The 23,710-nt window shown below is 41.7% G+C and overlaps 1 protein-coding gene across 1 annotated transcript in view; it reads left to right on the forward strand.

Annotated features, from left to right (window-relative positions):
• Positions 1 to 21,361, forward strand: part of POLR1A (RNA polymerase I subunit A) — a 38,950-nt gene extending 17,589 nt beyond the window's left edge. The window contains exons 17-34 of the mRNA XM_005509948.4: positions 186 to 268; positions 383 to 541; positions 860 to 958; positions 2,599 to 2,751; positions 2,942 to 3,024; positions 4,412 to 4,577; positions 5,135 to 5,356; positions 7,243 to 7,457; positions 8,099 to 8,266; positions 9,144 to 9,279; positions 10,272 to 10,429; positions 11,337 to 11,451; positions 13,688 to 13,804; positions 14,597 to 14,872; positions 15,556 to 15,756; positions 16,531 to 16,648; positions 18,209 to 18,373; positions 20,384 to 21,361. Coding sequence (XP_005510005.2) covers positions 186 to 268; positions 383 to 541; positions 860 to 958; positions 2,599 to 2,751; positions 2,942 to 3,024; positions 4,412 to 4,577; positions 5,135 to 5,356; positions 7,243 to 7,457; positions 8,099 to 8,266; positions 9,144 to 9,279; positions 10,272 to 10,429; positions 11,337 to 11,451; positions 13,688 to 13,804; positions 14,597 to 14,872; positions 15,556 to 15,756; positions 16,531 to 16,648; positions 18,209 to 18,373; positions 20,384 to 20,484 — 2,735 coding nt within the window. The 3' untranslated portion in view covers positions 20,485 to 21,361. The remainder of the gene's footprint in view (positions 1 to 185; positions 269 to 382; positions 542 to 859; positions 959 to 2,598; positions 2,752 to 2,941; positions 3,025 to 4,411; positions 4,578 to 5,134; positions 5,357 to 7,242; positions 7,458 to 8,098; positions 8,267 to 9,143; positions 9,280 to 10,271; positions 10,430 to 11,336; positions 11,452 to 13,687; positions 13,805 to 14,596; positions 14,873 to 15,555; positions 15,757 to 16,530; positions 16,649 to 18,208; positions 18,374 to 20,383) is intronic.
• Positions 21,362 to 23,710: the final 2,349 nt, after the last annotated feature.

The following is a 23,710-nucleotide window of genomic DNA, read 5'->3' on the forward strand; positions in this document are numbered from 1 at the left end:
AGAAGGCATTCATATGATTTTTCTCGTCAAACTGCAGTTAATCTGATCTTTAACGATTATTATATCTTTCATTGTGACTTTCTTTTCCCGCTTCCTTTTCTCAAAATCCCTGACACCAGATGTGATTCCTTCCTGACTCTTATTCAGTTTAGATCATGATGTGATCTGTTACTCTCTTTTAACAGGGATCGAAGATATTTTGGTTAAACCTAAAGCAGACCACAAAAGACAGAAAATCATTGAAAAGTCAAAAAAAGGTGGTATTGAAGTAAGTCTTTCTTGCAGAATTATTTTTTTCTCCCTATAATTAAAACTTTTTGAAATCCTGCCCTGTTTAATCATGTCTGCTTAGCACCTAAAATCCCCCATATTTTACTTTCAGGCTGTTAGAGCTGCTCTTAATTTGCCAGAAACAGCATCCTGTGAGGAGGTGCAAGGGAAATGGCAGGATGCCCATCTCTGCAAAGACCAGAGGGATTTTAACATGGTTGATCTGAAATTCAAGGAGGAAGTAAACAATTACAGCAATGAAGTTAACAAGGTTGGCATCGAGGCATCTGTGTATACTAATCTCGTTTGGAGACTTGGTTATTAAGTTAATTTAATGTTGATGAGGGCTGTTCTGGAGGCTGAAGATTTCCATCTGCCCTCAGCGTGAGGCTTTGCGTCCTGCTTCACCAGTGCACGTCAGCCTTGTCCTCTTGGAACTTGATGGCGTAATATTCAAGATGCTTTTAAAATTACGAATAGGAATGTTCATGGTTACTCACGCTTTGGCTTTTTTAAAGCCTTCAACAGGAGTTGCTTTGGTTTATTGTCTTAATAATAGTTTGGTTTTGTTCCCTTCGTGTCTCTTTAGGTTTGTATGCCCCTCGGTCTCCACAGGAGCTTTCCAGAGAACAATTTGCAGTTGATGGTACAGTCAGGAGCCAAAGGATCCACTGTAAATACAATGCAGGTAATGCCAGCTGGAATACTTACCAGCTACACGTGGGATTTTTTCCTAGAATGGAAGCTAATGAGAAGCTCTTGTGTGGATTTTTATTCTGAGCTTTGGGAATGGAGGCTTTTGGTGTAGAAAAATTATAGAAGGATGTAATGAAGACCTCAGTGGGTGATGGGGGAGAGTCCATCTCTATTGTAATCTTCTGTTTTGCATCAATTCTTAGTAATTGCGATTTATAGACACAGCAGACTTTGTTAGCAGGAATGCAGCAGGTCATTCAAACCTTCTGCAGGAAAAAGAGAACGTTTCCTGGTCTCTGTTGGAGACTGACCCTTCTGTTTACTTCTTCCACAACTGATGAGGAGCACCTAAGTCTTACCTTGGTTTTGGTAGAGATGGCAAAGCAGCTTTTTTAATTTTGCCTTTTGTAATATGGACACTGAGAAACAAGTGCTGTATTAAAGGCCATCTAAAAATCTGTCTGTGGAAAAGAATGACCAAAGCTCAAGAGAGAGGGGAGTTTGTTTTGGGTTTTTTTGTTGTTCTGGTCTTAGAACACTGCTGAGAGGTGACGAGGGTAATGTAGGGACCTAAAAATACAATAGTTTAAGTGTCACATCTCTTTGTATTAAAATTTCCATTCTCATTCTGTATCACAGTATCACAGTATGTTTGGGATTGGAAGGGACCTCAAAAGATCATCCAGTCCAATCCCCCTGCTGGAGCAGGAACACCCAGATGAGGTCGCACAGGAACATGTCCAGGCGGGTTTGAATGTCTCCAGAGAAGGAGACTCCACAACCTCCCTGGGCAGCCTGGGCCAGGCTCTGTCACCCTCACTGAGAAGAAGTTTCTTCTCAAATTTAAGTGGAACCTCTTGTGTTCCAGCTTGATCCCATTACCCCTTGTCCTATCATTGGTTGTCACCAAGAAGAGCCTGGCTCCATCCTCATGGCACTCACCCTTTATATATTTATAAACGTTAATAAGGTCCCCCCTTAGTCTCCTCTTCTCCAAACTAAAGAGACCCAGCTCCCTCAGCCTTTCTTCATAAGGAAGGTGCTCCACTCCCTTAATCATCTTCATTGCCCTACGCTGGACTCTCTCCAGCAGTTCCCTGTCCTTCTGGAACTGAGGGGCCCAGAACTGGACACAATATTCCAGGTGTGGTCTCACCAGGGCAGAGCAGAGGGGCAGGAGAACCTCTCTCGATCTACTGACCACCCCCCTTCTAATCCACCCCAGGTACCATTGGCCTTCCTGGCCACAAGGGCACAGTGCTGGCTCATGGTCATCCTGCTGTCCACCAGGACCCCCAGGTCCCTTTCCTCTACACTGCTCTCTAATATATAATTTCCCAACCTATACTGGAACCTGGGGTTGTTCCTGCCCAGATGCAGGACTCTACACTTGTTTATGTTAAGGATGGGTCAATGAGCTGGAAGAACTTAAAAAAACCCCTAGATGAGATTTGTATGCCTTTTCTGCCCATCAGTAGCAGGAGCATTTCATGAACATGTTGACCTTTAGTTAAGAGGATTTAGTGGATATTTTATTTTTTTTACTATGTTTTTCAAGAAAAATTGTTAAAGTCATGTGACGAAAAAGCTGGATGGAAAATTGATGTTTCATTTTTTTCTGTCTACATTTAGATTTCTTGTTTGCTGGGCCAGATAGAGCTGGAAGGTCGAAGGCCCCCACTGATGGCATCTGGCAAATCGCTGCCATGTTTCCAGCCTTACGATTTTTCCCCTAGCTCGGGAGGATTTGTGACGGGCAGATTTCTCACTGGGATCAAACCTTCTGTAAGCTTAATACTCCTTGTGCTTATACTGAAGTTTATTTAAATCTCGCTATTTTAATACAGTGTCTGCGATTATAGATAAATTAGCTTTGTTCACCCTACATTTATATGTAGCTTTTGAGGAAGAACATAAATCACCGATCTGGGTGTGCTTCTCGGTAGAACACTGATGATATTGTGCTTGTGTTCAGGAATTCTTCTTTCACTGCATGGCTGGCAGGGAAGGTCTCGTGGATACAGCTGTCAAAACCAGCCGTTCCGGGTACCTACAAAGGTAGGAGGCTTCTTACAGAATTTGAGCCTTTAAAAGGTCCTGTTGGTTGGGGCTGAATTTGTTGGTTTGTGGTATTGTTGTTGTTTTGGGGTTTTGTTTGTTTGTTTGAGCCAGCACTGTGCCCTTGTGGCCAGGAAGGCCAATGGTACCTGGGGTGTATTAGAAGGGGGGTGGTCAGTAGGTCAGAGAGGTTCTCCTTCACCTCTACTCCGCCCTGGTGAGACCCCATCTGGAATATTGTGTCCAGTTCTGGGCCCCTCAGTTCCAGAAGGACAGGGAACTGCTGGAGAGGGTCCAGCGTAGGGCAACAAAGATGATTAAGGGAGTGGAGCATCTCCCTTATGAAGAAAGGCTGAGGGAGCTGGGTCTCTTTAGTTTGGAGAAGAGGAGACTAAGGGGGGACCTTATTAATGTTTATAAATATATAAAGGGTGAGTGCCATGAGGATGGAGCCAGGCTCTTCTCGGTGGCAAACAATGATAGGACAAGGGGTAATGGGATCAAGCTGGAACACAAGAGGTTCCGCTTAAATTTGAGAAAAAACTTCTTCTCAGTAAGGGTGACAGACACTGGCCCAGGCTGCCCAGGGAGGTTGTGGAGTCTCCTTCTCTGGAGACATTCAAAACCCGCCTGGACATGTTCCTGTGCGACCTCACCTAGGCGTTCCTGCTCCAGCAGGGGGATTGGACTAGATGATCTTTTGAGGTCCCTTCCAATCCCAAATATACTGTGATACTGTGATACTGTGTTTTTGTAAGAGCACTGTAAGAAGCACCTGTATTGCTTAGGTTAACTTCAGTGTACTTGCTTTTTAGAAAAGTGTTTACTGTCAGAGTAATTAATGTTTGTTCTAAGGTTTCTTGGAGGACTACATCAAATGGAACTTCATCTATGTTATCTCCAGCACATAGCAGCAGCAATGAGAAATCTTTTTTTCATGTGACAAGTAAAGATGTACAAATTCCAAGCAACTCTGGTTTTTCTTGACCACATCGTGTGGCCCTTGTCTTTATTCAAGCAACACCTCCAGTATACAGAAGATGGAACTTTTTTGTTTCTGAGGGTAGTGAGGGGTTCTAAAGGGAAGGACGCCCGTGTTTTTTGAGACAACTGTTTGAAGAGTGACAGCAGAAATAGCGAGTGATTTGCTATTTTGTTCAAAGTCACTCCGGTCCAAGGAAACTGAAGGGGCAACATGCAGAAAGCTTTGCAATATCATTGCACATTTCATTTGTGTGCCTTGTCTATGTGACTTTTGGCTTCCAAAATGCCTGATGAGCCCTTATGTGCATTTAAGATATGAAAACAGTATTTTTCATGGTAGAGTTATATCATCCTTGTTGCTTTGTAAGCTCTTAACAGCATCTTTTTTTTTCCTTTGGATCAGATGTGTCATAAAACATTTGGAAGGACTGGTAGTTCAGTACGACCTGACTGTACGAGATAGCGATGGCAGTGTGGTGCAGTTTCTGTACGGAGAAGATGGGCTCGATATCCCTAAAACTCAGTTCTTGCAACCCGAACAGTTTCCTTTCATTGCAGAAAACTACGAGGTAAAACACATAAATCATAAGTATTTATATGGAGTGAAGGGGGAGACTGAAATGCACAGTTAACATCTGTCATATCTGATAGGGATCTGGTGGCATAATGGTTTCTCTCAGTCTCAGGCTAACCTACTTTCTTTTTTTTTGCAGTTATATTCAAAATAAGGAAATGAATCTTAATTCTGTGGCATGATTTAAGCAGTCTTAATTTCAACAGCACACCAAGCGCTCTCCTTTTTGTCTTCTGTTCTAACTCTGCAGTTGGATTCAGCACAGATGACTTGACTGTTCAGTCTCTTGAGTTTAGTAACTTCCTTTTACCAGTATCATCACTGGTTATTAAAGAATGGTGCTAGTCATTTAAAGATACAAGGAGTTTAATCTCAGCTGGGTTGAAAACCCATTTGGAAAATTGTTTTATGGCAGCTGAACATTTTGAGTGGCAGCAGATGACCTTTTCAGTTTGCTTTGCCTTTTCTGCTACAGTGAGCATAGAGAGAAGAATAATCGTAGAATCATAAAATAATAGAATAATGATAATCATACAGGTAACTTTCTAATAGGTAATCCAGAAGACAAATCATCTGGATGAAGCTTTAACAAGGATGGAGTCTCGCCAAGCCAACCAGCAGTTCAAAGCCATCAAAAAGTGGCGAGCCAGGCACCAAAACTCTGTACAAAGAGAAGGAGGTTTTCTGCTGTTTGCCCAAAAGAAAATGGCAAGTGTTAAAGCACAGACTCCAGAAGGAGAAGTCAAATATGGAAGAGATGCTGCCACATTGCAGGTAACACAGAAGCACTGGTTTTAGAAAACAGCTCGTTTGTGGGTGATTTTGGGGCATTCTTTTTGTTTGTTTATTGCTGGGTTGTTTGTTTTGGTTTTTCATGTACCCAGAGTAGGTTTCTCTTGCACGGACAGGTATCTGCTAGTGGATGAGAACTTGTTTAAATGCGAAGATCAGAGGGCCGAGCCAGCCCAGCCTCTAGTGTTTCAGAAAAGTACTCTTGCTTCAGCTTCTTGTACATCAGGGCACTAATCTATATGTTGTGACTTCTATGACGGTTGTACGTATGGACACAAAATGCAAATGGATGCTGCTTCACAACCTTGCTTTCACAAGGAATTTACCCTGGTAGAACCTGGACAATTAGCGTGAAACTCCATGTTGAAGGTGTTGAGATATATAATTCTGCTAATGTTGTGCCTAATCACTGCTTCATTTGTTCAGCTATGCTGAATTTGCGTTGCTGTGGGCACTTTTGATAACGTTCAAAACAATCTGGCCTGTGGATTTGTTCACTGTTTATTTGTTTGGTTTTATTTTTTTCAGTAGATAGATATACTGAGACAAACATGTATCATCTATATTATAAAGCTGTCAAGGGTTTTGATTGTAGGGTGACAATAAAACCCTGGCAGATGTATTGTTAACCTCCTTGCCCCCTTCCCCCTTTTATCCCTCCCTCTCCCCACTTCCCACTGCGGACAGGCGATCGGGAGGGAAAGAAGGACAGAGAGAAGAGAGTTGGAAAAATTAAAACTGTTTTACTAATGCTACTAATAAGAATAGAGAAAATAATACAAAATATACAAAACCAATCTTGAAAGTCTCAGCAACTGCAGAGCTGGCACCCGAAGTCCTGGACTGGACTCTGCAGCCAACCGGAGCTGGATTCAGTCTCTCACTAGGCCTCAGTTCACAGGGACGACTCGCAAGGTCCTCTCCTAATGTCGGCCATAGGCAGAAGGGACAAAGGAAAAGGGAAGGGACAAGATCCTTGCGGTCTCCCACTTTTATATGAAGTATTCACGTGAATGGGATGTTATACACAGTTGGTCAGATTCTTGGTCACCTGTTTCTCGTTGCCCCTCTTGCGAGATGTCCATCCGTGCTTATTGATAACTGCATTCCATTGCTATGTTTACCAAAACATGTATCTGGTTCTCCAGGAAAATGCAGCTAATATGAAGCTTTAGCTGACAGGCAAATTCACTAAAAGAGAAACTTGTTTTTTAACAAAACCAGGACAAAAGCTCAGTGGGCAGACTTCATGTCACAAGCCAATTCCTCCTTCATCAAACAACAAAGCATGTAAAAGATAGATGTAGCTCATTTCTGTTTTTTAAGTAGGTAATAACTTTTTCCTTTATTAAATGCAACATTTGAAATGTTACTTGAATGCACACTGAAGAAGAAAAATAAAATGGATTAGCACGTATAGGATGCAAGCTATGTTTATGGTCTCTGGACTGTTTGACTTCAGTGTCAACAGCTCACAATCAGAGAAGCTCCTTTGTTGTGCCAACGTTAGACAGGCGAGGTGATAGGCAGCTAGAAGGAAAGATTTAAGACTGCTTAGGGGGTTCAGTCCTTAAGTAAAATCATTCTTATATGACTGTTTTTCACTGGTATCTGGATTAGTTACTATGGAGAGTTAACTGACTATTTCAAGCATGTTAAGAGCCTTGAAATCATTGGGGATCAGAAGTTTAAGCATCAGAAAATGGAGAATATCATATTTGTAGCTGAGTTGTTTGCTGTGTGTTACATACACCCTTAAGTTTTACGCAGGTAATCTTTCCCTCCTCCTTTGCTTGATTGCTGTGTTATTTAGTTTTGGTTTTACTGCAGATAAACCAGCCTGCTTAAAAATCCCCTCTTATTTTCAGTTACTGAAGATGTGGTATGAACTAGACGAGAAGAAGCGAAGAAAGTATCTGAAGAAGGCAAATAAGTGTCCTGACCCAAGCCTTGGTGTTTGGCGTCCAGATACTTATTTTGCATCTGTTTCAGAAACATTTGAAAATGGAGTTGAAGCTTATATCAACAGATGGGAATCTGAGAACAGACAAGGTTACACGTGTCCAACACTTTCTTCTGATAGGTAGTAACTTCTCTGTCTTTATTTCTTTGCACTGACACGAGAAAATATATCTGTTTTTGGACTGAGATTGCTAAAGATGAAAAGTGTGTATCAACACTTGGTTTTCATTGTGACCTTTGTAAAACAACGTAATGGGTTTCAGAAAGATTCCCAGAAAGTGTGTATTTAATGTGCAGTGGAGAGGCCCTGGTGATCTGTTTCTTCCCAACATGAATTTTCCGTGCTGCCAAAGGCTTTGGCAAAGGTTTTATGGAATAGCAGCAGTGTATTGCTGTTCCACTATATATAAAATAACATTTTACAGTAACAGTTAAAAACAAAATACGCTCTTGCCACACCTTGGAGTTAGTGAGGCGGATAAGATGAACAAGTAGGAGTAAATGTACTCTCTTCTGACATTCTGGGAATTAGCAGCTGAACTGAAATACAGTTTGGCCCAGGCCCCAGTTCTGTGTTAATGGGCCATGATTGTCAAATCACATTGGGATAGACAGTTTTACAGCGTCTGGAGTGTATTTATCCATAAACTACCAGGAGAAATTGGCTGAAAGAAGTAACTTGACTGAACTGAGCAGTGTTGCTGTGTCTCCCGAGTTCTTTATTTTGTACTGCATTGAGCTAAACCTCTTATTTCCTAACAGATTAAAGGATCTGTTGTACCTGAAGTGGCAGCGATCTCTTTGTGACCCAGGAGAAGCTGTGGGTCTTCTTGCAGCTCAGAGTATTGGGGAACCTTCCACACAGATGACTCTGAACACCTTCCACTTTGCTGGCAGAGGTGAAATGAATGTCACGTTGGGTATTCCGAGGTGAGAAAACTGCTCTCAATGGGTCCTTTGCCATTTTTGGTTTTCATGTAATAGTGCGCAATCTCACTGGCAAGTATATGTGTAATCTTAAGAGCAAATAATACTTCAGTTTAATTGTAAATTGTGCCTGTTCAGAACTATTTCAGCGCTTTCCAATTTTATGGATGTTTTGATTAATTTTCCAGATACAAAATATCTATGAAGGCCGCTTACTCTTGTCTGATGCATAGCAAATAGCTTGTGTCTTTATGTATTTTATTCGGTACAGCCTAAAGAAGTGGTGCTCTGTGAGTTTGCCCCCTTCATCATCCTACTAACTTTTAAACCTGTTTCTTTCACACACAAAATCTCACTGCAACTATGAAATCTGGCATGTTTAGTATTATTAGAGATCTGTTTCATAGCAGCCAGGTTTCCTCTGACTCTTCTGCATGGTGACAGTGACTTTAATCAGCACACACGTGTTTACAACATCATCAGCCTGTTGTGAAGAATGTGGGTGCTGGTGCCTTGGGTGGGAGGTGGTTTTGTTACTTCAGAGAAGCAGAGAAGGGGAAGAAAGTATGAGGAGCGTACATTGTGCATCTGTAGGGAACAGGCTTCATTAGTTCCTCTGTTCTTGGAAAAACTTAATATCATCTCTTGTCTCTTCCTGTAATTGGGACGATAATCTAATTGAGGCAGTAGAGATGCTGCTGTGCTGTGCCTGGTGAGGAAGGAGAAAATGGAAAAGGAGCAGAGCAGTGGTAACCACAGCTCGTCATGCGTATGGCTTTGGTAGAACTGGCAGTTGCTGCCTAATAGAATGAACTGGATATTTATTTGATTATATAGTGCTTGTATCACTTAATTAAAAAGATTAATTCTTTATTTAAAGGTTGCGGGAAATACTGATGGTGGCCAGTGCAAATATTAAAACGCCAACAATGAGTGTTCCTGTGTTCAATACCAAGAAAGCTCTCAAGAAGGTGAAACAGCTTAAGAAGCAGCTCACAAGAGTGTGCTTAGCTGAGGTGAGCCTCCTGTTCAGTGTATCCTTTGAGACCCTGCAAAACAATTTCCTCTTTGAGCTCATTGCTTAGTCTGGCCTTGTAGCAGTTTCTGGTTTTAAAGGCTTATCTGTGGGCACAAGGTGAGAGGGTCCTTTCTTTTCACCTCTTGCATATTGAACCTGTAATATCTGCTTGGAAGAGGAGAATTGAAAATAATTGCAGTTACTGTGGCTGGCTGAGACTTAAGTTCAATTTAACTTGTAGAGTGTTGTCACAGGCTACAAACTATAAAATGTAAAGTGGGAAGGTAATAGTTCATACATAGCAGTAGCATAATGGCAAGGATTTATGTTTACTGCCATAGCCTTTTTTTTAAGCTCATTTTTGTCAGTCTCTAGAGTTGGAGGAGTTTTGTCTTTAAGAGACAAGCTAATCTGGCTGTGACTATCATAGGGGATGTTTTTGTTTGTCCTCCACCCCTTTCTAACCTCATGCAAGTTGCCGTGCTCAATACAAGCAAAACTTGTGGCTCCTTGGACAGTGAATATATCAAAATCTGATTCAGAATGAGTCTGATGTATTCTGTGCTCCGTCTCTTCCTAGGAGCTCAGTCTTTCCTGTGCTCTCCTGCACACCCTACCCTCTCCTGTCTTACTCTGTCAAGTTGAAAGCAGCAAGGATAGAGTTAAGACTCAGCTCTGCCCTTATATACTGTCATGCTGGATGAGCATGGGTCAGTAAAATGAAGCTGTTGGTCCACCAAGAAGTGTGGCCTTTGGTGTAGGAGTGGGTTGGGGAGTGAGGCCTCTCCCAGTATTGTTCAAGTTAATTGTTAGGAGGAGTTTAAGCCACAAAGAGTGCAATAGGGTTGAGTTCTTTTGACCAGGAGCTGCCACAAAGTCTGCCAGTTAGTCTTGTGTAATTCTGGTCTGGTATGGAAAGCTTTGGAGTTGCAGGAAGTAAATGAAGTGTCTTCACCAAAGAAGTAATGTTCCTGCTTGGGGCTTTTGTAGGTGTTGCAGAAAATTGAGATTGAGGAATCCCTGCGTGTGAAGTGCAAGCAGAACAAACATCGCCTCTACAAAATCAGATTCCATTTCTTGCCCCGTGAATATTACCAAGAGGAGAAGTGTGTGAAGCCCAGGGACATCTTGCACTTCATGGAAACAAGGTGAGTTTCCTTTCAAACATGTTAATATTTGCTCCTCTGTTGCCTTTCCACGTGCTCTGCGGGTCACTGCATGTTTATTACTGCAGCTTTCAGAGCAGCAGCTCCTGCAGAGGTGCTTGCAGAAGCGTCTACGCAGTTGCTTTTTACGTCTTGAATAAGACTGTTAAGTCTGTGTCATTTTGACAGTGCAGAATTGTATCAAAGGCAGATCTTTCACATGTTTCCAGTGAGGAGCCATATAAGCAGCATCTCATTCCTTATCTTTGGATGCTTAAGTATTTATTAGCCTCAAAAATGTTTGAATGCTTCAGGTATCTCTTGGTGCTCTCATTGAACAGAACTAAACCTTTTTTACCTAAATTATTATTTAGAAAATCAATCAGAGAAGGTGCTTTTTTTTCCCCCTGCTTCCTTCCTCATGTCTGGCCAAATTGGTGTAGTTAAAAGTAGAACCTTTAATGATAAGGGCGTATTGAAAGCTATTTTTGTTTTGCAAAAAGACTTCATTGATTTCTTCAGGCCACATGAGTTCATGCTGGGTTCCTTTATTTAACGATTTTGCAGGTGCTTGTTGATTTTAAAAAAGAAAGCCCAATACTAAGCCAGCTCTTCTGAAGCTCAATTTATGTGCAGATTTTATGTCCAGATAAGCTTATAATTTTAAGTTTTGGATGCATGGCTGCATCTGTTTGTAAGAGAGATGATACTAACCTTTTGATTCCTAAAGGAATGGGAAAGGGACGAGAAGAAAATTTATTTGCCTTATCCTAGAAGTACCTTTGTATCCACCAGTGAATGTGTCCTGTCATGAAGCAATTTATTAAAAGAAATAAATGAATTCTCTGACAACTTGAGATCGAGTGCAGTGCTGCTGAGCTTTGATGTTCTGTGTTGCTGCTTCTTTCAGGTTCTTTAAGATTTTTCTGGAAGCAATTAAAAGGAAGAGTGCAAAGATGGCATCTTTTACTGAAGTCAGCGCCCGGAAAGCCACTCGGAAAGATTTAGATGGGGACCAAGACAAGGTACAGAAAAACATTTCTTGAAAAATGCCTCACTTGTTTTACCTGCTTTTAAGAACCAGAATTTGGAAAAGCATAGCGTGTTTCGTTGTGAACACAAAATACTAAATTATTTCTTAAATATGTTCTTTATACATAAACTGTCTTTGCATTCTCATAAAATTGACAAGGAAATTAAAGTTATTGTGTATTAAATCTGAGTTTACTGAAGACTGAACTCTGATAATGCCTGTTCATTTTAGCTTCAGTGAGACAGTCCTCTGAGGAAACCCCTGTAGAGCTGCCATCCTCAGTAGCAACACTGTGTAAAAATGTGGCCATATTCCTGCACGGTACTTCTTACAAGTGACAAATATTTTTAAAGAACAAAAGGAGTGGAGGGTTCTGAGAAATTTTGCAAATAAAAAAATGAATATCAATTTATAAAAGTCCTGTATCTTTCCTGTCTCTGTCACCTCATAGATGTATCCTTCTGCTATTTGTCTATACTCATGTAGCCTCTCCTGGAGCTCATATATTCTATTTGTCACATTAATTTAGCATTTCACAAGTACCTCCACTTCATTAATTTTTTTTATCCTAAATTTTAGTAACATGGCTTGGAACACTGCCACTGCATTACCCTGTCTATCTTTTCTGTTTTCTTCCACAAAATGGTTTGTTTAAATATAATTTCTTTAAATGCTTGCTCTTTCAAACAAAATTTATATGGAAATGTATTTTTTTCCTCCCTGTTTACTTCACCTCTTATACAATTGCATTAGTATTTTTTCTTGCTGTTAAAATTTAGAATATCAATATAATTTTTATCATTTAGTACTAAACTAGATAATTTATAACCATGATAGCATAGGTAGTAGTACTTGTTAATTACTATATTCACTCCAAAATAGTATTTCTTTAATATTTCTACTTCCTAGAGATCCCATTTGTAGTGGAATTGGCAGTCATAGCTATTGTGTGTTAAATCTGAGTTTACTTCAGACTGTACTCTGATAATGCCTGTTCATTTTAGCTTCAGTGAGACAAAAGCATATTACTCTCCGTTTGCACCCAGATCAATGTCCTGTAGTAGCACTGTAGTAGCAGCGCTTGTCAAAACTTTGGGGAAGATGCTTTTCTCATTGAAAGGCTTTCTCATGTTCTTTCTGCCACTCCTGTCCCATCAAAGACTGTCACATAAGCAGGCAGATAGCTTATCTATCTTGTAGATACTCATCTTGTTTAATGTTAAAGTTATCATGAGCGTAAGTTCATTATCTCTTTATAGTAGCAGGCTTACAGACATTACTTTGTCCTTGAAAGCAGAACACTGAACAAGGATTGTTAAATTCCAAATGTTGGGCTAAATGTTCAGGCTGGAGAGTTGGGCGGGGAATAACCTAATGAAATATAACAAGGGAAAGTGTAGAGTCTTGCATCTGGGCAGGAACAACCCCAGGTTCCAGTATAGGTTGGGAAATTACATATTAGAGAGCAGTGTAGGGGAAAGGGACCTGGGGGTCCTGGTGGACAGCAGGATGACCATGAGCCAGCACTGTGCCCTTGTGGCCAGGAAGGCCAATGGCATCCTCGGGTGTATTACAAGGGGGGTGGTTAGTAGATCGAGAGAGGTCCTCCTTCCCCTCTACTCCACCCTGGTGAGACCACATCTGGAATATTGTGTCTAGTTCTGGGCCCCTCAGTTCCAGCAGGACAGGGAACTGCTGGAGAGAGTCCAGTGCAGGGCAATGAAGATGATTAAGGGAGTGGAGCATCTCCCTTATGAAGAAAGGCTGAGGGAGCTGGGTCTCTTTAGTTTGGAGAAGAGGAGACTAAGGGGGGACCTTATTAATGTTTATAAATATATAAAGGGTGAGTGCCATGAGGATGGAGCCAGGCTCTTCTCGGTGGCAAACAACGATAGGACAAGGGGTAATGGGATCAAGCTGGAACACAAGAGGTTCCGCTTAAGTTTGAGAAAAAACTTCTTCCCAGTGAGGGTGACAGACACTGGCCCAGGCTGCCCAGGGAGGTTGTGGAGTCTCCTTCTCTGGAGACATTCAAAACCCGCCTGGACATGTTCCTGTGTGACCTCACCTGGGCGTTCCTGCTCCAGCAGGGGGATTGGACTAGATGATCTTTTGAGGTCCCTTCCAATCCCAAACATACTGTGATACTGTGATACTGTAAAGCCTTTTGGTGCAGTTGGTGCTTCCTGGCAGTCAGCCTGATGATCTGGTCTGTCCTGGCTTTCCAGATACAGGACAGTCAAGAAGCTCCAGCAGAGGAAGAAGAGGTCATTGTTGATGCAGAAGCTGATGAAGGGGATGGGGATGCCACAGAAGCAAAACGGAGGAAGAACCAGGAAGAAGAGGTAATGGTTTTATTATAGGTGCTCGACACTGTGCTTTAATTCCCAATTTCCTCTGCTTCGGTTTGAGTTGGGAAGGAAAACTGCCACTGAAACAAATGGCTTAAAAAAAGACTTGGATGGGGATAGAAAGGACTGTTTGTGCTGGTGGGTTTTGATGTGGATGGGCAGGAAATCTCCAGCAGTGCGGGATGGGACTTCTGATGACCATGGTCATCATCACTGAGCCTCATCACTTGTGGCCTTTAAGAGCAATACAGAACCATGGAGGTTAGAGATGGAAGAGATCTTCTGGGGTTTGTTTGAAGGCTTGTTCTTCAGCCATTGGGTAGATGTGTTTGGCAGTCTGGTTGTCTGTGCCGTAGTTCATGTTTTAAAAACTTTACTGTGGTTCTTAATCAATAGCCTCCCTGGTGCTGCATCTATTGCCATGCTCATTACTTCAAAATTACTGCTTAAAAGGTGGGTTTCTGTAGTGTCAGCAAGAGGGCAGAGTAATGTATAATCCTGAGGGAATCCCTGCATCAGAGTTGGACTATGGGAAGAGTTTTTCTGGGGGAAAGACTGAATTCTGCTACAGTCACAAAAAGTTTGTAGCATCCCTGACTATACTGAGGAATAATGGCAAGATTATAAAGAAATAGAGACTGAATTGAATCTGTTGTATTATTTTCTTTATAACAGAGTTGCATTTTCCTCAGCTGTCAAGAATATTAATTAATAATAGTGTTTCATCATGCACTTTGTTTCTCTACATGTTCTGGCTCAGATAAGGACAATGTAATTTCTTTGTAGGTTGATTATGAGAGTGAAGAAGAAAACGGGGAAGAAGACGTTGGTGAGAATGTAGAAGATGAAGAGGCCGACTCGGAAAAAGAAGAAGGGACTCCCAGTGCTGAAGGAGATAAGAAAGAAGCAGATGGTGATGGTTCTCAAAATCTTTCCTTTGTGTCTCAAACTAAAAAAGATCGATTACTTCAGTCAGCAGACGTGCGAATAAATGCCGTTCTGGACAGCCACCCATCGATACAGGATTACCTGTTTGACACCGAAAATGAGCTTTGGTGTGAGGTAAGATGGTGGTGCGTGGAAACATCGGTGTGCGCTTGTGCAATGGTTGCGTGTAACTCCCATAACAAACGGATCTTTTCAGTGCTACAGTTTTGTCTCAGCACTGCTATATTAGTACAAAAAAAGCGACAGTACAAATGTACTTCTTGACGTAAATTTTAGTGACCTCTAACTTTCACAATGCCTGAAATGTTATTTTAAAAAACAGGGTCTTGAGAGGTTTATTGGGGTTTAATCTTTAAATATTTGGTCCACCACTGGGTAGCTCTTGATGAATAAAAGCAATGACTTGACTGTTGAAAAAGTCTAAACATCCTTCGAGGTCCCTTCCAATCCCTAACATTCTGTGATTCTGTGATCTTAAACAACCAACCAGCCAAAAAACCCAACACAGACATACCCCACTCCCCAAAGAAAGCCACTCAAAAAACAACAGTCATTGTAAGTTCAGAGATCTTGAAAGCAATGTGGATGAACGGTCCTGGGATGGGATGGGATGGGATGTTCGTACTAGCATTGTTCTGCTCTAATTCTCATCAAGCGTTTATGTTCCTAAAGACACAACTTGGGTAAGTCAGGTTGTCTACTTCTTGCCTAAAAAGCAGTGACCTGGTTATGGGGCCCAACATTCAAGCTTTTTTTACAGAACAACCCTACGTTGTTGGTTTGTTTTTTCCTCTTAGGTTTCACTGACACTTCCACTAATGAAAGTGTATTTCGACGTCTCCTCCTTGCTTGTCTCTGTCGCGCGAAACACCGTCATCCATGAAGTGAAGGGAATCACACGGTGCTTGTTGAATGAAAGTACCAACAAGCACGGAGAAAAGGAACTTGTTCTGCATACCGAAGGGATAAACCTTGCAGAGCTGTTCAGATACTCTGATGTACGTAACCTATTTATAACCCTGCACTTGAATGATCTTTCTTTAGTATTCTAAGGAGAGGTGATGGATTCTGGGTGCCATTTACATTTCTCAGGGGTGATATGTGGCCTTTTTAACTCTTAAACTCTCTTTCTCCTCCTTTTTCCCCTCAGAGGTGTTGAGAGCTCGGCAGAGCCTTTTCTCCAGGGCAGCCTGTAAATGAGTTTTTGTGCAGCAGCCCAGCGTCTAATGACAGATAATTCCACACCGTGTTTGCAACTGTCTCTCTAAATGTTACTTGAGGGAGTTGTTCTATCTAAATGAATTGCAGGACGTGGAGATGAATAGTTCGGTTGTGCCATCTAGCCCATAACTCTAGAAATACAGGATTGTTTTATGCTACATCTTTACTGCTCTTGCTACAAGTTCTGGCTGGCTGAGACAGACTGGGCATTACATTAAGTTGCTTGCAAGAGTTTAACATGTTCCCTTGCTGCTTGGGGTTGGTTTGTTTGCTTTTTCTAATTTCAGATCATTTTCCCCTGTGGTGAGTTTTGGTTCCAATATTCTCATTCATGTATAAAAGGCTGTGATCAGTAGCTTAAACGTAAATCCCCAGAGTCATTTTTGTCTGTGTTTAACTCTGAGCTGCTGCCTAGTTGTTCTGCAGCTGTTGGTGCTGCTTATGCTGATGAAAAATGGAGAAAAAATAACTTTAGCTTAGCTTAAGTTATTTGGAAATAACAAGTAACTTCTGTCCTGACTTGTGTCTCTGATAATTATTTTTACTTTCAGATTCTGGACCTGAACAGACTTTATTCCAATGATATTCATGCCATGGCTAAGAATTATGGTATTGAGTCTGCCCTGAGGGTGATTATAAAGGAAATAAAAGATGTATTTGCTGTATATGGTAAGATTTCTTTGTATTTTAAAATACAGTTTTTATTATCATTAAGGTGGGAAAACCCAGCCACAGTGCTTGTAAAGTTATGTCTTTGCATCATCTTTACATTTGTATGTATTTTTTTAGTTGCACTTATTCATCACTTTAATCATTATAGTGCTTTCTGTGAAAACTTCATTAGTTAATTATGAGGTTCTGTTTAATCAGTAGAATATCCGTTAGACAAGGTTGAATTTATCTTCCCTTCACAGAGCTTTTCTATTCTGGTATATTTATATTTTGCAAGCTGGAAGGTCCAGACAAGTTAACTATTATTGGCTGAGGATCCTAACTATGTTAGACTTGCATGGTGGCCCTGAGAACAGGATTAATCTTGCCTCGCTCTGGCTTTTTGCTGACGGGAGTCCCTTTGTAGTTGAGCTCATGTCTTCCTAAAATAGCTGTGTGGCATTGCCTGGATGTTCTGCCCTCTGCACAGATTTGTCAGAGAGATTAAGGAAGATGCCTGACTTCACAGGCTGCTAAAGTCAGGCATGTTGAATCTGCCTTAACTGAGCTAAATCCTCCTATGAATTAAACTATTGAAAAGAGGGAAGATTAATACAGTGGGAATTTTAGCAACAAGTTATATCACAGGTTTGCTGGCTGGCAGCCCAGTGTGGTCTGACCTTCAAGTTCAAGAACCACTAGGTAAATGTTGACAGAGCTGTTAATGATCCCCCGTTACACTAACTCCAAGTATTATTTACAAGTAAGTGCCATTCCTCTTCAGATTAAATGGGGTTTTGTGTGGATGCCTAAATTCATAGAAAACAGCAGAACTTTCTGACTCCTGTGTCTAACTAATGTGGGCAACCCAGTGAGAGGTCAGAGCTCTGTCCTGTCACAAACATATCACTGAATCATAGAGTAGTTTGGGTTGGAAGGGACCTTCAAGGCTCATCCAGTGCCACCCCTGCCATGAGCAGGGACATCTTCACCAGCTCAGGTTGCTCAGAGCCCCGTCCAGCCTGGCCTGGGATGTCTCCAGGGGTGGTTCATCCACCACCTCTCTGGGCAATCTGGGCCAGTGTCTCACCACCCTCAGTGTCAAAAGTTTCTTCCTCATGTCCAGCCTGAATCTCCCTCCTTTAGTTTAAAACCATCACCCCTTGTCCTGTCACAACAGGCCCTGCTAAAAAGTCTGTCCCCATCTTTCTTATCGGCTCCTTTTAGGTACTGAAAGGCTGCAATAAGGTCTTCTCAGATGTGTGATCCATTTCTGCAGAAACAAAGATGATTCAGACCTTCCTGATTTTATGTAGAGCAACTGCCACCTTACAGCATTCTTGACATTTTAGTTTCGTTGGAGAGATATTAGTTTATATTATAGTGAGGTCTTCCTCTCCTGGATGTTTGAGGGGAGCAGTTAAGCCATCTACACACCAAGAGCTGCAACTGCCAGGAGAATGTTAATAGAGATGTTCCCCATGTTTATTTGACTCAGGGGGTTTAACTTAGATGGCACTTACTTAAAAGAATACCTTAGCCTTTGAATGCTTTGACTGCTCTTTCTTACGTTCTTAGGCATTGAGGTGGACCCTCGGCACCTTTCACTGGTGGCGGATTACATGTGTTTCGAAGGATTTTATAAACCGCTGAATCGTTTTGGAATTCAGTCCAATTCCTCCCCCCTGCAACAGATGACGTTTGAAACGAGCTACAAATTCTTGAAGGAAGCAACAATGATGGGTAAATGGTTTAGTTTGCACTAAATTACTGCAGCATTTCGCGTGTGCTTTGTTTTCATTGTAACTTTCTGCTATTTTGAGTAACGCATAGTTGTATTAGAAAAAAATGCCAGAGGCTAAAATTTTAATTAAGCCCTTGCCTAGGAAAACGTTCCAGATGTTTCTAATAAAATTCTGTCGGCTTAAATGAAGTCAGCTCCCACATATAATTTGTGAGGTCTGTGACTCCTTTTTTTTAAGGACTAGATAGGCAATTTCAGAACAAACCTTAAGATTTTTAAGAATTGTTATAGCAAAGCCTTATAACAGACTGCTAAATCTGCCTTTTTCTGTCTCTATGGTCATGTCTGATTTGTTTGCATGTCTCTTATTATAACTCTTGTATTTTCATCTCTTCTGTAACCACGCTATTCAGAATTTTGTAGTGAGAACAGTCCTCCTGGTTGTTACTTTGATTCTGGTTTTATTTCTGCTTTGTAGCACTTTGCTGTCTTTGCTTTTTTTCCTCAAACACAGACAAAGGGTCAGATTCATTTGTCTAATGGTAGGTTTTAATGAATAGTATTATGTTACAATTGACTTTAAATTAATCTGAAAATCAGAAAGGAAAATTGTAAACCCGGGGTGAGTAGAAGAGGATGTTTCCTGCACAGTTGTGCCCTGTCTGGATTTACATTATGTCGCATATTGCCATGGAAATAAGTTTTTTGCCAAATGAAATGTAATTATATTTATGGATCTTATTATGAATGAAGACAGTGCACACTGACAGAAGGGCACGGCGAATTGGCAGGGAGGCTGCACTGATTACAACTGGAGGGAGTTACTGATTTCAGCAGGATGAAAATGGAAGTCATCATGTGGATTGCAGCGGTCTGGATCTAATTTGCCTTAATGTAGCTGATGACTGTACGTTTAAAGAGTTACCACAAGGGCGCTCGCTTATGGCCCCGATGAATAAGAAGGGGAAAAAGAAGGTTGTGACCGCTGTGCAGAGCTGCCCTAAGAAGTGCCATTGGAGAAGTGCCACCCCTTGGGCTGCGTGCTTGAAGAACAGCTCTTTGTTAATGTCACATGAACAAACTGGACGTTTAGGACTGTTTAGCTTGATGGTGTAACAAAGGAGCTTTTATTCTCTTCAGCCGATACACACTTAGGAGAGCAGCTATTTAATTATTCATCTGTAGTTGAGATCAGAACCGCGAGCACACAGCGGACACTGTGCGATGGGGCAGCTCCTCCCCCCGTCCTCTGTATCACACAGAGTTCAGCACGTTTTGCTCAGTAGAATAAAGATGACCCAAACTTCTCAAAAGTGTAACAATTTTCACTTCCAATCTTCCAGCCGCTCTAATGACAGAATTCCCGCTTGCTGATAGTTAGGATGAATGAAAAACGCCTATAAAAACAGTGAAAGCAAACCAGTCCTAGCCAGACATGTCATCTGGAGAGCTTCCAAATCTCTGTGACACTATTTTGCTGCAGTGAGTAACCACAAAATCAAAAGAATTCATGGAATGTCTCTCCAGTGAAAAGTTCTCTTGGGGTCTAGCCAGAAGGATTTAAAATCCACATCAAAAGGATTCAGTCTGACAAAGGAAAAAGGCAGCAATGAAAAGGGAATCTTTGAGTTTGCCTCACTGATGTGGGGTTTTTTTTAGTGATCTGTTTAATCAGCAAAATGTGTTCATTGGAAGGGCAAGTCTGTGTTGTCTTAGAATTCGGAATGTGTTGTCTTTACAGGCTGAATAGGGAAAGTTTTAGTAATGTGTGGCTTAATTCCCTGCTTGTGTAAAAAGATTGGGATGAGATAATAGTTGTTGAGGGAGGGGCTGTCAGAGTTTGGGACTCCTGCTCTCACAAATACAAATTCACTCTGAAGAGCCTTTCTGAAACCAGGGGGGCTGACCCAGACTTCTCGCCTGTAAACCAAAATGTTTTCTTTGCAGCAGTGACCTTTGAGAAACCGCTGGAAACGTCCCGATGTGATTTTGTTTGTATTCTGTTACAGGTGCCCACGATGAGCTGCGATCCCCTTCTGCATGCCTTGTGGTCGGAAAAGTTGTGAAAGGAGGGACCGGTTTGTTTGACCTCAAGCAACCCCTTACGTAGTGTTTTGGTTATGACTTCAGCATTCTGATTAAAATGTTCATCATAGGAGATATGTATGTGCTACAGCTGTGCAATGAGGGCACATACTCTGTCACCTTCCCTGTGCCAATAAGTTTGTTAATCTGGACACCCGATGAGCCTAATCAATTTAACGAGAATATCTGCGCCTATAGGAGCTATGCTTTGATCCAAAGAAACATTTATTTACTGTTCATTAATGTGAAAAATGAGATTATTGGCTTACATAGAAAAGAATAAAATGAAATGAAGGAGGCCATCTGGGTCTCAAACGGGCTGTGCAACAGTCAAAGCAGAATCTGTTGATGCTGTTGGATTTTTGTGGCAGAATCCCATCTGGGTGGGTTGTGCCAGATGCCACATGGTTGTTTCATGTCAAAATAGCACTGGGACCCACGGGTGTCACTGGGCAGCTCTGTGCTGGCATTTCAACGTTGTATTGAAGTGTTTGTGCTTGAGGCACGTCCTCTTCTTTGCTGTACTTATGTGCACTGCCATGATTTCTATAAGCTTTAGAGGATGCATTTTCCTGTTCTGCTACTTCATTTACTAAGAATTATGTGTCTGTGACACAATTGTTAAATTTCTTTGTTAGCTGAAGACCAGAATTCAGAGTTTTCCTGGTTTCTATAGGCATTTTCCAATGCCTGCTCTTAGGAGTTCTTTGCATGGAACAGATCTCTGCACAGTGAGAAACCTGACATGTGATAAGGATTTATTCCTTAAATGACAGTGTGAGCTGCTGTAACAGTGATTTCACAAAAGATTCCTGTAAGAATTACTGAAACACTTTTTAAACTATTTTTGCTGAAACATTCTGTATCAAAGAGGGTATTTAATAAAGGACATTGCAAAGAAATATCCTGAATGCCCTATTATGTGGCTGTGTAACCGAGGGGAATTTTGTGATGAGGTCAACAGCCAGCATTTTGACTCAGATGCTGAAAATCACGTCGATGAGAGTTGTTAGCCACTCTTCAGAAATCAGATTTTCTTGTTTATACATTTGATTTTAATCAGAATGCAACGCTCACAAGTAGTTAACATTCTTTGGTGTTTGCTCGCTACCATATAGGCAAGTTTTCTTACAGATTTCAACGCCTGATCGTGCTCGGTGGTTCCTCTAAAGCCAGGGGAAAGGTTCCAGAGCTCACTTGGCCAGCTGAGGAGCTCCTGCTTCCAGTGGGGCTGCACTAACTGGGATTGGATCAGGTAGTGAGAGACGGTTTGGGATTGTGACAGAGCCCCTGTGGAGTTACTTGATGGATTCCATTCGGCCTCAGCCCCTTAAATCTGTGTCAAATGTACGGCAAGTTGTGCTGAAGCTTAACAAATGCATTAGACTGGTAGCTCTCCGGTTTCACTTTGCAAATCTTTAGAAAAGATTTGTGTCTTTATCCAGTCTTAGCACCTGCTGTGTGTGTCTCAAAAACATGCCATTCTGGAAACAACTGGGAAAGTATTAGTTAGATACAGTTTCACAAAGGGTTAGATGGGAAAGAACAAAGGTCGTAAAAGAAAGACTTGTAATTTCAGGCTACAGTCTATATTGTTACAGACCATGGGCTGAGAATGATCTGTAAGAGATATTCACAGTCCTGCAGCCATGAGCATTTGTGCCACATTTTCTGTCGGGAGATGCAGCACCTTTTCATTCTCTAAAGAGTTTGACCCAAATAACTCATTCATCCAAGTGTTCACATCACTTCTCTGTGAGGCTTAAGAGATTGCTTTGATTGTGTTGTGATAATGAATTACCCTTGCAGTTACAGCATCATGAAATACAGCAAAACTCACTAGTCTTATGTTTTGGCTTAATACATCCACATAAAAATTCTGTGTACTTGAAATGTGTGTGTGTGTGTGTGTGTGAAATTATGCTGTGCTGCAAAGATGCTGAGGGGTCTGGAGCATCTTTCTTATGAGGAGAGACTGAGAGAGCTGGGTCTGTTCAGCCTGGAAAAGAGAAGCTGAGAGGAGATCTCATCAATGTTTATAAATATCTCAAGGTGGGTGTCAAGAGGATGGACCAGACTCCTTTCAGTGGTGCCCAACAATAGGATGAGGGGCAATGGGCACAGACTGAAACACAGGAGGTTCCATCTGAATATGAGGAGAAACTTCTTTACTTTGAGGTGCCAGAGCCCTGGCCCAGGCTGCCCAGAGAGGTTGTGGAGTCTCCTTCTCTGCAGACATTCAAACCCGCCTGGACACATTCCTGTGTGATCTGCTCTGGTGAACCTGCTTTAGCAGGTGGGTTGGACTGGATGATCTCCAGAGGTCCCTTCAACCCCAGCCAGTCTGGGATTCTGTAACTGAAAAGACACTGAGTTTCCGAAGCAACTTGACATTCTTTTCCAGGCACCAGCTTGTTTCTCTGTTGCTGTCTGAAGCTCCTGAGGCCGGTGTTCTTGTAGCCGTCCTCCTGCCAGGCTGCCGTGCTGCTTTGGTGGTGAGAAGTTCTGCTGTGGGGCAGCCAACATGCTTTTTGGGGACAAAGAAGGTGGATGCTAAATGAGCAGGACAAGAAAGTGCCTCTAAATATTACATAGTCTCATTTTGAGAAAACGTACTGAAGTGACTATCCTTTGTTTTACACCACGTTGTGTGTCAAATTGCTGTTTCTCGCTCCCTGCAGGATGGGAAATGGTGATGAATTCAGTAGGGGGGTAGTCAGTCCTGCTCCCAGGTTATCTAATATAGATAGTTCTTTAAAAATAGAGCCTTTTGGAAAACGTGCTCTGACCGTGGCAGGATGGAACAACCTCCCCTTTCAGTTTTGAGCTGCTTTTAAAATTTAGGCACAGGCCAGTATCAGAAAAACTATTCTGATCTGTCCTGAAATAACTGATGCTATAGGAAAGCACCTAACATTACAGTTCAGATCTTACCTAGTGTCTGCTTAGGAAATCAAAGTAAGTAGCTGTTGATTCATGGACAAAAAGGAGAGAGAATAACAGGACCGCAGATGAGAGTCTGTGTGTCCAAGACTGGAGAAGAGTGAGTGTTTTGGCATATAAATGGGCTTCATTTAGACTGAAGAAAAGGCAGCTGAGGCAGTGATTACTTTTAATTCATAGGGTGAGAAGGTTGGCTTGTGAGTCATCTAAACCGCTCTTTTCTGAGATGAGAGCAGTTGTGGTTTGTTAAAAATCCACATGTGTGCAGAAAACAGAGGTGGAAGAAATATCCTTCTTCCTGTGCTCAG

The sequence above is a fragment of the Columba livia genome, chromosome 4 (genome assembly GCF_036013475.1).
Source record: "Columba livia isolate bColLiv1 breed racing homer chromosome 4, bColLiv1.pat.W.v2, whole genome shotgun sequence".
Lineage (NCBI taxonomy): Eukaryota > Metazoa > Chordata > Aves > Columbiformes > Columbidae > Columba > Columba livia.